Genomic DNA, 18330 nt, shown 5'->3' with positions numbered 1-18330 from the left:
TTTACTCTCATATTTATCAGTTTTTGCACTCTTAGCTTTCATCTGGTCCATTTTCCTTCCATCTGAAGATGTCTCTTGTACATGTCACAAGTTCTCGGTTTTATTTGTCTGAAAAGGTTTTTCATTTCACCCACATTTTCAAAGGATATTTTCCTGGATATATATTTTAACAGCTCTTTTCATTCAGCACTTTAAAATGCTTCATTATCTCCTAGTTTGCATAGTTTCTGACAAGAAGTCTTCATTGTTTCTCTATACATAATGTGTCTTTTTCTTTGGCTGCTTTCAAAGTTCTCTCAACACTAGTTTTTAGGAATTGGTTATGTCTTGGTATTTCCTGTGTGTTTGTCCTGCTTTAGGTTTGTTGAGATTACCAGATCAGTGAGTTTATCATTTGCATCAAATTTGGAAACTTTTGAGTCATGATTTCTTATAGTATTTTTGGCTCCATTCTCCTTCTAGGATAACAATATAATACAATTTATTAAACCTACTCGGTATTGTTCCAGAGGCCAATGACTCATGGATTGTTTTCAGTTCTCTTTCTCTGCTTCATTTTAAGATAAAGTGTACTGCTGTATCTTCACGCTCAATGGTCTGTTCTACATTGTCCAATCTGCTGTTAATTCCTTTCAGTTACCTTTTCACTTTGGATACTGTTATTTCTCGCCTCTAGAAGTTCCATTTGTTTTTTTTTTATATCTTCTATTTGTCTACTCATTATGTTCATATTTTTCTTTAAATACATTTACTAGTTATAATAGCCATTTTAACATCTTTGCTGCTAGCTCTATCACTTCTGTCACTTCTCAATCTGCTTCTCTGGACTGATTTTCTTCCTAGTTATGGGTTACACTGGACCTGCTTCTTGGCATGTCTAGTAATTTCGGCTTAGATGCTGGAGAATATCAATGTTATACTACTGTTATGGAATGTTTGAGATTGACCTGTAAAGATTTGGCCTTTGTTTGGGCAGTGGTTAGAGCCATTTGATCCCTCTGAGGAATTATTTCTTTACTATATGAGAAACTCACTGGGTTCTCCACTGAATGCCTTGAGTGTTTCAAAGGACCCTTCACTCTGTCTGGTCAGAGTTAAATATCTCCTAGTAAGCTCGGGAAATGTTCTGCTAATCATTCCCCAGATATTCACTACTTGGCCTTATGGATTTCACTTTATGCATTCATGACCAGCAAAGACTCAAGTATTCAGCAAAAGCTCAAGGTGGCCCCTATACAGGTTTCTAGAGTTCTCTTGTCTACGGAGTTCCTTTCTCTTCAGAACCTGGCCATGCAACCTCTAGCTGCTTAACCTTTTCAAAAATCCAATCTTTGCCTCAATTGAGTGCGGTTTCCAGTTAGGAAGCCATAGTAGTTATAGAGCTCATCTCCTTTATTTCTCCTCTCTCGGTTATCACAATCCTGCTTGTGGTAAAATATCTAAAATGGGATGGTTCATATATTTTAGCCCAGCTTACTAGCTGTTTACGACAAAAGGGTAAAGACTCCTTATTACTTCATCATGGCCAGAGATGAAATTCCTAATTTTTAAAACAAAATTAAAGACCTATGTATTTGAGTAGATTATATGAATTTAAAGAATTATAAATGGATCTATTTTTTATACATGAACCACCTAAAAAGAAATAATAGGCATATCATATACTGGCTTTTAACATTTCCAAAAAAGGAAAACGGTAACTAATATTAGGTCTTTAAAACAACTTTAGAAGTGAATATTATTGTCCCCATTATGAAGAGGTTCAGAAGTTAATACCTTAACTTTGCCTGGGCCACACATATATCAAGTGGCAAGGCTGAGACACTAACCCAGCTAACATCAAAGACCATTTTTAAAAATCTATACCACATTGCTTTCCATTATTTCTCACCACAGATACTATAAAATATTTGGTTCACCAAACTGAATTTATTAAATATCCTGTTTTACTTAGCCAGATTACTATTAATTATCAATGAGAATATCTGATCAGCAATGGTAAAAGAAATTACCACACTGAGTTGGGAAAATTTCAAATAAAGGTAATGATACAATATCATTTGTGATATTTTGACAAATAAATGTATATTTATTTAAATTTAAAACAGGCATTTTAACATACTTTGAATGGTTTTTGTGATTGGTTATGATTCACTCAAGCCAGTAAATCCCTAAGGAAAATATTTATTTCCTATTTCACGTAAGTAGACATGATCACCATGTAATGTTGGAGAGCACTAAAATGTAAGTTCCATTAAAGATGTATTCATAAAACCTACAGAAGAGTTTAGCCCACTGTAGGTACTCAATACACATTTGGGCAATAAAAAAGTCCCCAACTTTAATTGCCTAAAGTATAATGATGGAAATATATTACATCAAGATGATGGCCTGACCCACCTGCCCAAAACCCTTAAAATAACAATGAAAAAAGAATTTAATGGGCTTGTGTTTCCAATAGATATGGAGTAACAGAGACTGACTGTATTTACCTTACCTACCTGAAACAACTAAACAATGACACAACATATATGAAACAATGGTACTCAAGACATTATATAGGAGGTAACAAAGAGTGATACATAAGATAAGAAACAAAGATCAACCTTACAATTAATTGTCTCAGCTACTACCTGGGTAAAGAGGCAAAGAGGGAGGAACATAAAATAGTTAGGGATAAATGTTACAAGAGATGTGTAAGACCTATACAGTGAAAACTGTGAAACACTGATAAGAAAAACTGACTAAAACCTAAATAAAAAGAGCCATGTACCATGTTCACGTATAAGAAGATTCAGTATCTTAAGGTATTACTTTTCTCCAAATTCATCTGTAGATTCAACATAATCTCAATAAAAATTCCAGGAAACATTTTTGTAAAATTGATAAACTTATTCTAAAATTCATATGGAAGTACAAAGGACCTAGAATAGCTAAAACACCTTTGAAAACAATATTAAAGTTGGAGAACTTAAAATATCTTACTTTAAGACTTATTACGAAGCTAGAGTTGTGTCAAGGCAGAGGGATATTAGCCTCAAGATAGACAGCTGAAACAGAATGTGGGATCCAGAAATAGATCCATACATAGTCAATTAACTCTTGAAAAAAATTTTTATTGAAAATTCACATAACAAAATCTAAATTTTTAAGCATTTTAAAGTGTACAATTCAGTGGTTTTTAGTATATTCACAATATTGTGCAACCATCACCAGTATCTAATTATAAAATATTTCCATCAGTCCAGAAATAAACCTTGTCCCTTCCAATTCTCCCACCTCAACCCCTGCCAACCACTAATCTATTTTCTGTGTCTATGGATTTGCCTAATGAAATCACACTCAATGAAACCAAAAGCTGGTTATTCGAAAAAATAAACAAAATTGAAAGTTTTACCTTGACTTATGAAGAAAAATTGAGAGACTTAAATTACCAAAGTCAGATATGAAAGCAGGAATATTACTAATGACCTTACAGAAATAAAAAGATTATTAAGAGAATATTATGAACAATGCCAACATATCAGATAACCTAGATGAAATGGCCAAATTCCTAGAAACAAACTACCAAAACTTATGAAAAAAATAGAAAATCTGAATACCCAGTAATCAGAAAAACTTTCCACAAAGAAAATCTTAGGACCAGATGGTATCACTGGTGAATTCTACCAAACAATTATAGAAGAATTAATAATGATCCTCATACTCTTCCAAAACATAGAAAAAGATAGAATATTTCCCAACTCATTCCATGAGGCCATTATTACTGAGATACCAAAAACAGCCAAAGAAAACTATAGATGAGTATCCTTTATAAATGTGGGCATAAAAATCTTGAATAAAATACAAGCAAATTTAATCCAGCGACATAATGAAGAGATTACATACCATGACCAACTGGGATTTATCCCAGAAAAGCGAGGGTTCAGAATAGGGACTAGTTGTGCCAGAAAGACCAACCATGTAATTATATTTGGGGCTCTGAACCATGTGATATCAGCCCCACCTCCATGGAAGGGAAAGGGACAGAGAATTGAGTTCAATCACATGACCAAAATTCTGCTACACGGAAGTTCATTGGAGCTTCCTGACTAGCAAATACATTGATGTGCCCAGGAAGGTGATCTACCCTTATTCCACAGCGAGAGGGTGGAAGCTCTACATTGAGGCTCTCTCATATTTTACCCCATGTCTCTTCATCTGGCTGGTTCTAAATTTTATCCTTTAAAATAATACCATAATTGTAGGTATACCACTTTTCTGAGTTCTGTGAGTCATTCAAGCAAATTATCAAACCTGAAGTGGGTCATGGGATCTTGCAGCTGACTTCTGAAATGGGGGCCGTCTTGCTGGTGGCTGTGCCCTAAACCTGTGGAATCTGATGCTAGCTCCAAGTGGTTGTGTCAGAATAAAATCCAACCAAGGATTTTTGTGAAATCTGACATGCTGATTCAAAAATTCAAATGAGACTATGAAGGGCAGAAAATAACCAATGGCTTTTCAAAAAAGAACAGGGTAGGAGAACTTGCCTAATCAGAAGGAAGGATGTACTTTAAAGCTACAGTAAGTGAAATCATGTGGTGAAGGAGACACCAATGTAACAAATAGAGCCTAGAAAGAGATCCGCACATACATGGAAATTGGTATATGACACAGAAGGCATTACAAACTAGTGAGGGGGAAAAATCCTCACACATTATACAAAATTAAATTCCAGGTTTAAGACTATAAAACTTTTAGAAGAACATATAGAGTACTTTCTGACCTCACAATCGTAAAGCGTTTCTCAAACAAGATATAAAAAGTGTAATCATAAAAAAAAGTTTGACAATTATACTACACTAAAATGTTAAAGTTTGGATCAACAAGAGATACTATAATAGTGAAAAAAAGAAAAGAAAAGCAGTATTGAAATATTTACATTGCAAATAAAAATGACAAAGGGTGGATATCAAAAATAAAGAACTGCTACAAATCAATAAACAGACAACCACAAAGAAAAATTACAAAAAGGGGATTCACAGAAGGGAAAACTGAATGACCAAAAAACATTAAATAAGGCTCCACCTTATCAGAGCAACAATAAGAAACTAATTCAGTCATATTATCAAAAACTTAAAAGCCTGACAATACCAAGTGTTGATTATTGGGCTAAACGGGAACTCTCATACACTGTTGGCAGTGTATAAATTGATAAAGTCAAGAGCAATCTGGCTATACCAAGGCCAAAATAAAGACTTCTATACCCTTCCACCCAGCATTCCACCTCTAGGCAAAGCCACTAGAAGTTCAAAACAGCATTACTCTTAATAGTACAAAACAAACCTAAATATCCAAATTTTAAAAAAATTACAGTATTTTTATGTAACAGGATACTATACAGCAGTTAAAGTAAATAACTAAAATAACATGCACCAACAGGGATATATTTCAAAAACAGTGTTGAGGGGGGAAAAAAAGAAGTTGTAGAGGAATGAGTACAATATTATGTCATTTACATATAAAGTTTTTAAACATGTAAATCTATACCACTATGTATTGTATATGGATACATAAACATATACTCTTAGTATAAAAGTGTTCATGGGAATAATAAACACCCAAATTCAGGAGAGTGGTTGCCGTGGGAATGAAGGTAAGAGAATCAGAACAGGAGTAATACACAGAGGGCTTTAAATAAATCTATAATTTTAATGTCTTAAAAAGTAAAAGCAAAAGCGAGGATATTAAAAGAGAAAGGCACATCTTAGAAAATTTCAGAGCTACAGGGATTTAAAAAAAAATTAAAAAATCTTTCGGGAAGGAAAAGAAATTCACTTACAAAAGAACAATAATCAGACTGACAGATTTCTCATCAGCAACAGTAGGTGCTAGAAGATGAAAGAGTAATATCATGAAAGTTCTGGGAGGGGGGAGTTATTTGAACACTGGAATACTGTATTCAACCTAAATGAGCAATCAGAACAGAGGGCAAAATATATTTCCAGACATGCAAGAACTCAAAGTTCACCACTTAGAACTCCTGTTTGAAAAAGAATGTTCTACAGCAAAAGAATGAATCTAAGAGGGGAAAATGTAGGAATCAGAAACAGTGGTGAGCAAATAAACCACAAAAACATATAGTTTAATTTAAATAATTGTTGAGAAACATAAAAATAAATGAATGACAAAATGGAACGAAAATCCCAGTTAATTAAAACATGGCAGGTTGGGATGGGACTGAGAGGCAGAGTCAGGGAGGGAGCCTGTTAAGACTGCATTGCTTGTGTACATTATAGTTATTAAATCAACTTGCTGTGCTCTAGTATCAACCTTAGAGAAGATGGAGAAAATCTCTCAATATTAATTTCCTTATAGACTGTTTACATTATCGATAATTCTAGCTTCAGAAATATACATGATTTAAGTGGTAACATTTTGTCTTTTCAAGATGACAGAGCTATCTTTCACTAATTAAGAGACTAGACTTTAAGTACAACTCAAGTAACATTACAGGTTTGAGTTACCACATGGGTGTAATAGAATGTATAACAGTTGGAGAAACGGTTACTTCTAATATGGAATTCAACTCTAATACTTCTGCTAGAGAATCTTTCAAGCCACACAAATGACACATCTACTCATGTACTTCCCATTTATATAATGGACTCAATCCATACAATATATTTTACATATCTATTTTTCAATTTAGAATGACATTTCAATTTATTTGAAGTTCCACTTCTTTCTTTGCGGGGAGAGGAAATAGAAAGGATGTCCAACAATTACCAAATCTTTACCCAGCAGAACATAATCTCTAAAATTACAATAATTTTTTTTTTTGCAAATGAAATGACAGAATATCTCAGTTAAAGAAGCTTTACCTATAAGAGAATACAACTGAACACCAATACCGAAATAATAAGGTTAATTTTAACTATATTAAGTATATAAATAATGCACTCTAAAAAACTGTCTTTAACAAAATGTTAAATATGTATAGCATATATAGGTATAGCAACTTAAATAATCCCCCAAAACCAAAAGAGCTGTAAAAAAAGGTATAATGCCATAATCTGTTTATTCAGAGTAAGCTTTTAGTAAGCTATAAAATGTACACAGCTAGTTCTTCAAATAGTGGTTATATGTTTATCAGAATTCTGAATTCTTTAAAATAGGGAATCATACTCTTTCCCCATAAACCATAGGCCTTTTCAGCCATTTCTTTCCACAATAAATGGAACTATTAACCACACACTCTCTAAGCCAGAAACCTGAGAATCATACCTGGGAATCTTCTTAAGGATCCTTCACATCAATCCTATATTCACTAAGTGCTTGTCAATTCTACCTACAAAATCTTTCTCAGACCCAGCCCTTCTTTTCACTCTCCACAGCCACTGCCTCAATTGATCTCTCACCAATATTATAACAACCTCTAGCTGATTTCCCTACCCTGAAGCTGCCCAATGCTTTTCCAACAATTCGAAAAATTTTAGTTTTAGAAATAAGAATTTCGGGTCACCCCTGGTGGAGATGACATAAAACAACTCAGAGAAAGTGGACTGGGAATTTTTTTTTTTAAAGGTAAATAGCAGAGTAGCAATAATGACTTTTCTCTGAGATGTCTTGGGAAAGATAAAAGAAAAACGTTTTAAAACTATATTCTGAGGATTCCTATAAAAAGTAATAAGCTTAGAAGACAGAGGTTAACACATATGTTTTGGCATGCACTTAAAACATGGTATAACCATATAATCCAAGAAAGGAATTGAGAGATAACACAAAGATTTTTCATCTCAGGCTTCTAAGGTACTATTATAGCCTAAGATGGAGAGGACCTGGGAGGAAACACCTAAGGAAGGGAGGGAAAGAGGGAGGGAGGGAGGGAGAAAGGGAGGAAGGAAGGAAGGAAGGAAGGGAGGAAGGAAGGAAGGAAGGAAGGAAGGAAGAAAAACAAGTGAAAGGAGGGGGATTCAGTAGTATATATCTTTATAAGCAATATCTTAAAAGGAAAAAGAGTTATAACTTGACAAATCTCTAGCAAGGATGAAAAGAAAAGATAAAAATACATCAAATATCCATTACTAATTTGAAATGTGATATTTATTCATTTAACTAACATTTGAGCATTATGATAGGCTAAATACTATGCTAGTCACAAAGTAAAAGAATGCAAAATAAATTCTTTATGGACACTGCCTAAAGTTAGGTTGCAATTTCCTGTACACACCATATTGTTTCACACTTCTATGCCTTTTCCCAAGCTGTCCCCTACATGGAATGCTTTTCCATCTCCTATTCAAAGGTTCAAATTTCCATAATGACTGTAGTAATGCTATGATAGTCCCGTGCAAAAGTTATGTACTTGCCCTTTTATATTCCCAAAGGACTTCCTCTAGTACAGCATTTATACTTCTTTATGATTGTTTGCATAACTAGAATCATGTAAACGTGACCATGTAAAATTGATACAAATATATGTTATCTATAAAAGACACACTTTAGAATCAAAGACACAAGGAGTTTTAAAAAGATGGGAAAAAGATGTATCATAAAAAGCAGTAACCAAAAGACAGCTAGAGTGGCTATACTAATACAAAGACAAAATAGACGAGACAAAATTTGAAGAACCAGGACAAATAGGTGACAGCAGTCATTTCTACACATTAGAATCACTGATGCCAAGGCCCCAATCTCCAAAGATTCTTATTTTATGGGGTGTGGTTAGGCCCCAGGATCAGTATTTTTTAAAGGGATTCCCTAAGATGATTCTAATGTATAGCCAGAAACAGTTAATTAAATTGCCTGACTATAATAAAGGCAGAACACTGAGCTAGAAGGAAAAAAATAAGACCACTTCTTTAATTAGGGTAAATAGAAGTTATATAAGTAGGGAACAAACACTGGAGGCTTTTGATTATACACTGTACAAAGCTTTATAATGACAGGAGATGGAAGTCTTCTTAAAAAGATTGAAGAAGAAAATTATTTGCAAGTCTGAGGAAGACTAGAGTTGTCTTCAGCAATGAAGAACAGGTAAAGATTCATGTTCAAGGCATTCACTTGTACCTAGGAACTTATGTTTCTTTTAATATATTTCAGTATTCCATTAAAATAGCATACCTTTTATAATAATGCTCATACTAATACAATTAGAACTTTTAAAAGTAAAAAAGTATAAACAAGCAAAAAGCCTGCTATAATCTGACTCACAAGCCTAAGTATTCAGTTCATTGTTCAGTGTTCAGACCAAGACCATGGTACTAAGGATCACATTACAATCCTAAAAAGATCACAGTTGAGGGGACAGTATGGTGGTTAAGAACTAGAACTCTTGAACCCAGATTTACTCCGTTTTAAATTCCCACAGCATTATAAACTATCTTTATACAATCAAATTTTCCTCCAATTCTTTAATGCTATGTGACTTCACGCAAGTTCCTTTATTTCTAAAGCTCAGTTTCTTTATAAAGTAAAAATAGCAACAGTAATAGAGGAGTTGTGAGAATTAAATAATCTTGGTAGAAGACCTTAGTATAGAGCCTGGCTCAATAGTAAGCTCTAATAATTATAGCATTATTACTAAAGGCATTTAACCAATAAAATTATGATAAAGCATGTATACTCTGAGGGCCCTCATTTTTGCATTTTTATAACTTATTTGTTTCTATTAAAGATGAGAATGGATAAGATAAGGTTTGAAAAAGAAAGTCCAAAATATGGGAAAATAGGGGAAAAAAAAGGATGAGATTAGTTATCATGGTGAATCAAACCAGATAAGCATAGAGAGAAATAGGCTATAAAATGAAAAGGCCATGAAGATAAAAAGACAAGGACAAACCAGTTGATCATAGTCAAAATTAACAGGACAAAAAAATGAGAATGTTATGGAATGTCTGGATTCAGATGCTGGCCCAAGTCTGCACTACTAGAGATCACTCCTTTATGGTTCTAATAAAGTAAAGCTTGGCAAGACTTTAATGTTAATTAAGCTCCATTATATTTCTGATTAGAAAAAGTTCTTTAAAGTGTTATAGTCTCGCTATAGTCAAAACTCCAAACACCAAAAGCAAGTTATAATTTGGAATAATTAATTATCTTTTTTGTTTCCCCCTTAAAGGGCTTTTAACATTTAAACATTGAGGAAATGGCAATTATATTTATTTGCAAAGCCAATTGTGATGATGACAAAAGAAGCAGAAGTATCAAAGTAAATTCCCTGATATCCAGCATTCCAGGTGCCAAAGCTTGGTAACCAACACTGAACTTTCCCTATAAAACAATGACTGATGTTCAAGACACATAACATTGCCCACATGTAAGTAGGCCATTCTCTAGTATGTTCTTCCCAATCCTGTCCCCATAACCTAAATAAATCTTTTAAGTTCTATCTTCAATTAAAATCATCCTTTCCAATCTGAGTACACAGCATCACCATTCACCCAACCTTATCTTCACCAAGACCTGATGATCACCAAATCAGATCATAAATCAGTCCACTTGGACGAAACTTAGAGGCCAGTGTAACAGTAATATTACAAGAACTCTTACCCTTACGGCCAATTACTATCTCACTTGGCCCCCATCCCAGCCTTGCCTTATGACAGTTAGGCATTAGAAGCCATGGCTATCCTTGAGTGAAAGAAATTAGTTCAACAAAATGTCATCACCCTGTCAACAGAAAAGCTTTTGGATTCACCTAATCTAAGAAAGAGGAGTAATAGTAAAAGAGTTGTGTGTAAAATTAGATAAATATTGAGGAAACTACTGCTCTATTATTTTCATTCAAAAGACACTCTAGACACTTATATTCGGATCCTAAAAGTGTTCTCAAACACAAAGATAATCGATCATCTGATAAGTATCTTTCTTCACTAGAATAGAGAGAATAGAGATCAGTTAATTTACTTTTCTGTAGAGGGCCAGATAAATCATAAATCAGTTAATTTACTTTTCTGTAGAGGGCCAGATAGATTTTACAGGATATATGTTCTTTGTCACAATCACTCAACTCTGTCACTTCAGTGTGAAAGCAACCGCAGACAATATGTAAACAAATTAACATGACTGCACCAATAAAACTTTATTTAAAAAAGTCAATGAGCTAGATTTAGCCCACAAACAGCAGTTTGCCCACTCCTGCATTGTTATCACAGACTAAGATTTAACTTCCAATTACATGCATCCATTTTAAATACAATATTACATCTAATGAAATGGGACACAAATAGTACATCTAATGAAATGAGACAAAATCTGTTAATTCAAGTGCTAGCTAGCACTAACCAACGTGTCAATTACTTCCAATCATCAGTGGAAAGAGTGTCATTCTCATACACTGGGAAAATGTGTATTTAAAAGTTTATACGATTTAATTCTAGTAAGAAGTTTTAGAAGTTTTCCTATAATAAACTGTGAAAAAACTATTTATCTCACAAACATTTATCCCTGCCCTCAAGGAGCTTACAGTCTCATAGTCTAGACTAAAAGCACAAAAAGTGTTATGAGTACTGTGATATAAAATCTATACAGGGCAGCACATATGGGATGAGGAGGCAGAACTGGTTAACTTAACTTGAGAGACAGAGAAAGCAGGAAAACTTTCACAGAGCACTTGGTGATTAAAGAGCAGATTCATGATGGCTAGGAGTACAATGAGTAGGCAAGGGAAAAAAGATAGGGAGAGAATACTCAACTCAGGTAGGAAGATGAGGAAAAGGCATAAAGATGTAAAGCAACCTTTCATACCTTCAGAGATCTGCAAGAAGCTCAGCAAGACTAAAACAGAGTAGCAATGAGGATAGAAAAGTGGGATTGAATATAAAAGAGGATGAAGAGACTGAAGACTTGAAACAAAGTATAAAGTATGTCAGAGGTTAAGGTCTACAATGGCTCCTTAGTTACTGATCTGGGTGACTTCATGGATAAAGGTAATAGTCATTGTGAGAGGTAATTCAGGATTAAAAGTAAATATAAGCAGCAATTCAATTTTTCTTTTATAAAGCCTCTTTGAAAACTTGTATTTTCTGATATAATTGACATATAATTGACATTATTTTCACATATACGACATGATTCAATATTTGTATATACTGTAAAATGATAAGTCTAGTTAACATCCATTACTACATATAGTTACAAATTTTTTTCTTGTGATGACAACTTTCAAATATACAAAACAGTATTATTAACTATAGTCACCATACTGTACATTACATCCTCCTGACTTATTTTATAACTAAAAGTGTGTACCTTTTGACCACCTTCCCCCATTTCGCTTCTTGGTAGAAAACTACTTTTACATGTATTGTTTTTGGCAATTACCAAATAAAAATATAATTAGTATAGAAAATGAAATGTGAAAAAATATAATAACTACCTATAATCCTACCATCCAGAAAAATGATTAAGATAAACATGTACAAATACAGGAAAAAAGGCAAATGCATAGAATACAAAGCTAAACATTACAAAATAAAGTTCGCTAAAATATATACCATCACAAAGTACACATTATACTCGTTCATATAATAATTTTTAAAATTATTTTTCCCTTTATTGTCTATCTTTTCTGCTAAACTGTGAACTCCATAAGGGCAAGGGGATGATTTATCTTGCTCATTAATGTATCTGCATTAATGCCTGGCACACAGTAGGTAATCAACTGACATTTGCTAAAAGAACAAACCTTTTTTTTTTAATGAAGCCCCAGATTACTCACTCAAGCAATATTTGCTACTATAAAAATTCTAACATAAAAAGAAAATAAAACACTCTGATACCTTTGTAATGAGATCTACCACACAGTAAAATCAAAAACGAACAAAGTGAAAAATATCCAGGTATAATATATAAACACTATATCCACCAGGTTGAGAGCCAAAGAAATTTTCTTAAGAAACTCATAAATACCTTCCTTGAATATGATTCAGGTTAGGGTCTGAATTGCTCTTACTTTTCCACATTGCATGTGACTGTACATCTCAACATAAAACTGCCACAGAAATTATTTGTTTATTAATTTATAGACTAGAATTCATAGACTACTCCTTCTCTTGATAAAATCTCAAAGGAAAAAAAAATCAATCTTTGGTAATAACTCAAGCTCTCAACTTAGCTACTTCTCACTAGATGAGAAAATCCTTAAAAGCGCCCATGTTTAATGTTTTTAAAAATTATCCCCACAATGTTTACTGTACTTGGCATATAGCAGATACTCAATACATATACCGAGTAAATGAAGTAGCTAGTAAATGCTTACCTTTCTTACTAGCTGAAAATTTAACATAGATAGACTTCAAAGCAAACTGCTTAGTAATTAAAAAACAAGTTAGTCAGTTTGCATTAACAGGCCCAATTTAGACAGAAAAATTCTTCTGTTCCTGTTATCTCCAATCCTGGGACAATGCCAGCAACCTCCCTCCAAACCTCCATGATTTTTGGTTACCTCGACCCTGCAATATACCAAAAAGGATGGAGAAGAAATACATTTCTCTTTCCTTCTAACAAATGTTTAAAGAATATTTCTTTTATCAAAGGTGGGAAGAGCCCAAACATTTTCCACCAAACCATGCTCTGGTTCTAACAATGTTACTACCACTAATGGTTTACCACTGCAGACCCAGGCGACTCTCAGCACATGCATCTGGTAAGATCTTTTGCTTAAAGCAACAGATGGTGGCTCCAGTTATGGCAAAGTTACCACGCTACTTTATCTAATGCACCTAAAAACTACTGTCACACAATTCAATAAGCAGCAGTAAGAGAGAACATATTAAGTTACAGGCATGACTCCAATTAACTATAAAACGTATATACTTTTATATCTGACATTTTGACTGTTAAGAGTTAAACCTCAAATCATTAATAAATGTAGAAAACAAAACCTAAAACCTATATATAATGTAAAAACCTATAATAAATCTAAAAAACAAAACCTAAAACTCTAAAAAATAAAATCTTAAGAAAAATCAAAGAAAAAAAAACTTTTTCAAAAACATTTGAAATGATTCAAATTCTTTAATACCATATAAACCACTCAGGCAACCACAGCATAAACTATGAGAATCATAACACATACACACTTTAATAGACTGTTATTAGATATACGTACTGTCTCAACCAATACCATACAAAGACTATCTTTAAAGAATAAAAAAGTATATTTTCCTCTTGAAAAAGAATGTCCTCTGCAGAAGGGGAAAGATGCTTCAGAACCTTGGGAGTTGGTAATCCCACAAAGTCAATGTTCACTTTTACTTATATCAATACTCCTGATCATACACCTCCAGTCAGGAGGAAGCTAGCTGGGGAAGTCCAGACAGAGCACAGAATCAGGAGGGCTAAAGTAGACTATGAGGGAGGGGGGATAACAGCACCTTCAGATGGCAAACCTTTTTCCTAGTCTAACTAGTATCAACAAGAAATCTACATTTTTTTGGCTGATAATTTCAGCATATAAGTGGACTTTTCAAATAACAGCCTGAATAACACCAATGGTTAGCTAGCTGTATATACTTGAAATCAATCTCTGCACCTTGGTTTTCTTCTCTGTAAAATAAAGGCGAAATAGGTGCAATAGTCCTTTCTTTCTAGCTCTAAAACGCAATGATAGTCTCTACAGCACAGGTTCCCAAGCATTCTAGGTTCATGGTACCCTCAATATTTCAGTAATGTTTCATAACAGTCCTAGGCCAACAAATAATAGCAGTTCCACTTATGAAGTTGTTAGCAGCCGTTTGAAAAATGAACCTCAGCTGAAAGAAACATTTCCCTCTCAACACAATTACTACTTACAGAACGTATGTGGGCACTGCACAACTCAAATCTTGGAATCAGACTGGACACTGCTATCCTTATTTCCTGTTCCATGATGATTTTCATGCAGTATTTGCATTTTATCACAGCAATACCCCAAAACTCACAAAGATATGTCATCGAAAGAAATACAGCACAATCTAATTTTGAAACCATGAACTCTCTTAAGCTAATAGTTCACCTGGCAACCAACTGACGTCAAGTATTGCTCTATCTCCTTTGAAAATGTAAACTACCAGACAGCACCTCTGTGAGTTGGTGGCAATACCCTGGGGTGCCTTGGTGAAGTTTGGGAAACACGGCCCTATGGCAAGGTATTACATAATTTTGTGGCTTGGATTCAGACAGACTTGGGCTGGAAATCAGATTTTACCAATAACTACATATATAATCTTGGGCACTGAGCAGCTGAATCAATCTCTTAAATCTTAGCTTCCATGCCTGCCAAATAGGAATAATAGTAGCAACCTCAAATAATAGTTGTAGGGAATGAGATGTCTGCACAAAGTATATACTCAATAAATGGTAGCTATTATTAAAACTGAACAAGTAGTTTATAAAACCAAATGTAAGAACTAACTCTGTGGGGACGAAGGAAGAATTCTAAGGTGAAGCCACAATATCAAATTAAAACTTAGAAACAAATTTTTAGGAGAAAGATCATAAAGTACTTAAACCAGGGCAATACAGAGAACTATAGTCTCCTCCAAAGGATGTCATAATGTTGATATACCTATCACGATAAATGACTAGGTAAAAAGTATTAAACTGGCAACTCAGAATATATATGTACGTTAAAAAGCATCCTATGATAAGATCTATTATTATAGTTGCAACTATACCAATAGTAATGCAGTGGCTGAGCCCACCAGTATAATCTCTCAGCCCACCAGTATAATCTCTCAGCCCACATTATTTTCCATTTTTTACTTAGCTGGTGGCCCACTGTTCAATTCTAGATAGGAAGGTAACATGATGTATTAAACTGACAGATATTTTTTCTTCTGTTACTAATACAAGCCAAATGCAGTGGTCAAAATACTTAAAAGGAATGGGCAAGAAATCTTGTATACCACCCAAAATACAATGTCATCAAATAAAAGTCTAGGCCTGCCTTTCAATTTGATCCAAGTAAATTCCAAAAGCAATTTACCAGCAATCCCCTTCCCCAAATGCCCACATTTCTAGTAGATTACTATCGTTTCCCAAAGTATCCTAAAAGAAACCTACTAAGGCACTCTACTTCATGATGACTATTTCCTTAAAAACTGAATGTAAATACAATTTGATAATGAAATTATATTGAGGCGCTTAATGTCTAAAGAAATTCTGCAGGAAGTCTTTATATAATTTAACTAATCACCCTCCTATTTCATACTATACATAAAATTAGCATTTTATATGCGAGTTTGTAAAGGGTAGAGGAGATTTGGGCAGATGAAAGAGATATAGGCCTGTACCATAACTACTGTATTAATTTGAGTCTCTGGTAACTGTAAGATCATTTTCTCTATAGGTAATATTTGGAAGAACTTCACACTTGTGCCCTTCCTAGCAAAGTAAATATATTGTTAACAGAAACTTTATTTCCATGGAAAATTAAAGTGACACTTTTCTTGGAAAGGAAACAGCTGTATTGTAGAATACCCAGTCCACTTTGGCCATCTAATACGGACAAAAAAATGGGGGTGGGGAAGACCTATTTGGAAAATGTTTCTTCTCCAGCCAAGGGCTGTTCCCAGATAAAGGCAATGCTCATAGTACAATAAAAAAACCCTTCTCTGAGGGAAGAAATGCGCCAGAAAAGGAAAGACATGGATCGGAAATAAATAGGAGGTGAATGAGTGTATGCGCTCAGTGTGAGGGCTGGAAGCTGGAGGCAGCAGGCGCAGCGCTGAGATGCTCTAGCGAAAGAACCACCACCAGCAGCAGCAGGAAGTTTCAATGGGGCCGGGCAGAGCATGCGCCCTGCACCCGCGCGGTGGCCTTATGTGGAAGGAGCACCACTTGCGAACACCAATAATAGACCAGCGGCACCAGAGAGAGAAACATGAGCAACAAGCACCTCTTCAACTGTTTCCCCCTCCATCTGAGCCCCTCCTCCAGGCTACATACTAACCACTCCACCCCACCCAGCAAATGGAAGGGCGACTTCTTCTTCCCCTAAGCCTTGCTGCCAAGATGAAGGGGGAAGGGACTGGAAAAGTGGGGAGATGCTTTTCTATTATTCGGGGGAAGGTGGGGGAGAAGGAGAGGAAAACTATGGGGGAGGAGAAATTAACCCTCTATCCTCCAAAGTGGAGAAGCTGAACCGACTTCGTCCCCTAAAGCGAGAATGGAGGAGGACCCCCTCTTACGGGGGAGGAGCAAACCTCCCTACCCGGAGGAAGGAGTTTTGGGGGTTAAACCGGCCCTCGAGTGGAAGCGAAGAGGGACGAGAGCCGACTCTCTCGGGGGACTTCCCACTAGAGGGAGGGAGAGCTGAAGTGTCCGCTGGCCCCCGCCCACCCAGGTGGAGCGAGAGAAAGGGGCGCCCCTAGAAGATGAGCCCAGCCTTCCCCGAGATGGTCGGGAGGATGGTGGGAGGAGGGGAGGGAGCTAGGGAGAGGAGGAGAAAAGCGCAAAGCTGGCCGGAACCTGCGCTCCCCTTCCCCCGCCACCAAGGGGGAGAAGGGGTGGGGGACCGGCCTCCGCCGCGGGGTAGCAGTCCCGGGGGCAGCCGATCAGCACAATGACCCCTCCCCGCACCCAGCCCAAACCTAGCCTGCGACGCCCCCACCTCCGCTCGGCGCCCAGCCGAGTGGCCCTAGGGGGCCTCCGCCCCGCCTCCTCACTGCCCAAGACCCCGGGGGCTGGGCAGAGAAGACAGGCCGGGCGGAACTGCACCCCACGGGGAGGACAGAACCGCGGAGGCCCGGGGCGCCCGTAAAGAGCAGAGAGAAGAAGCGTGCCAGGGCCGCTTCCCGCCGGGCGTTCGGGCCCCTCGCTTACCTTCTCCGTTGCCGACGTCCGGCGGCGGCGCCTGCAGCACCCGCTCCAGTTCGGGGAACGGCAACTCAGGCAGATCGAGCAGCGGCCCGTAGCGCTCCAAGAAGGAGCACACCACGGCGAAGTTGGGGCACGAACCCGGGCAGCCCGGAGGAGCCATCGCCGCCGCCGCTGCCGCCGCCGCCGCCATTTTGAACTGGAGGATGGAGGAGGAGGCGATGGGGGGTGGAGGGGGAGCTGGGGTGCCGAGGAATGGCAGGGCAGCCTTACAGACGACAGGAGGCGCTAGCGAGTGGACGCCCCTGCGGATCCGAGCGTCTCAGGCACCGCGTCGCGATCCCACAATACAACGGCGGCCGGGAGCAGTAGAGAACCGAGTCAGACCGGGGAAAGAGAGGCGCTCCTTGCCTTTCGCTTTCCTCCCTCTTTCCTCCCCCTTCCCTCCCTCTACTTCGTCCCTCCCACTTCGGGTTCGCCAAAGCCTCGTGTGACAGGGGGAATGAAAACAAGGGAAGCTGGGCTGGGAGGCGGGCTGGAAGCTGT

General features: G+C 36.8%; 1 protein-coding gene across 3 annotated transcripts in view; it reads right to left on the bottom strand.

Annotated features, from left to right (window-relative positions):
• The window catches only part of RSF1 (remodeling and spacing factor 1), a 107702-nt gene extending 89473 nt beyond the window's left edge, over window positions 1-18229 (bottom strand). Inside the window, exon 1 of one of the 3 annotated variants that reach the window (XM_011368374.2) lies at window positions 17791-18229. In XM_011368374.2, the coding sequence (XP_011366676.1) occupies window positions 17791-17977 (187 nt within the window). In that variant the 5' untranslated portion in view covers window positions 17978-18229. The remainder of the gene's footprint in view (window positions 1-17790) is intronic. The other 2 variants (XM_011368373.2, XM_011368375.2) reach the window with 2 other exon arrangements.
• Between the last annotated feature and the right edge of the window lie 101 nt (window positions 18230-18330).

Source organism: Pteropus vampyrus, unplaced genomic scaffold, assembly GCF_000151845.1.
Source record: "Pteropus vampyrus isolate Shadow unplaced genomic scaffold, Pvam_2.0 Scaffold141, whole genome shotgun sequence".
Lineage (NCBI taxonomy): Eukaryota > Metazoa > Chordata > Mammalia > Chiroptera > Pteropodidae > Pteropus > Pteropus vampyrus.
Note: the sequence above shows the minus strand (reverse complement) of the source record. Positions and strands in the feature narration are given on the sequence as shown.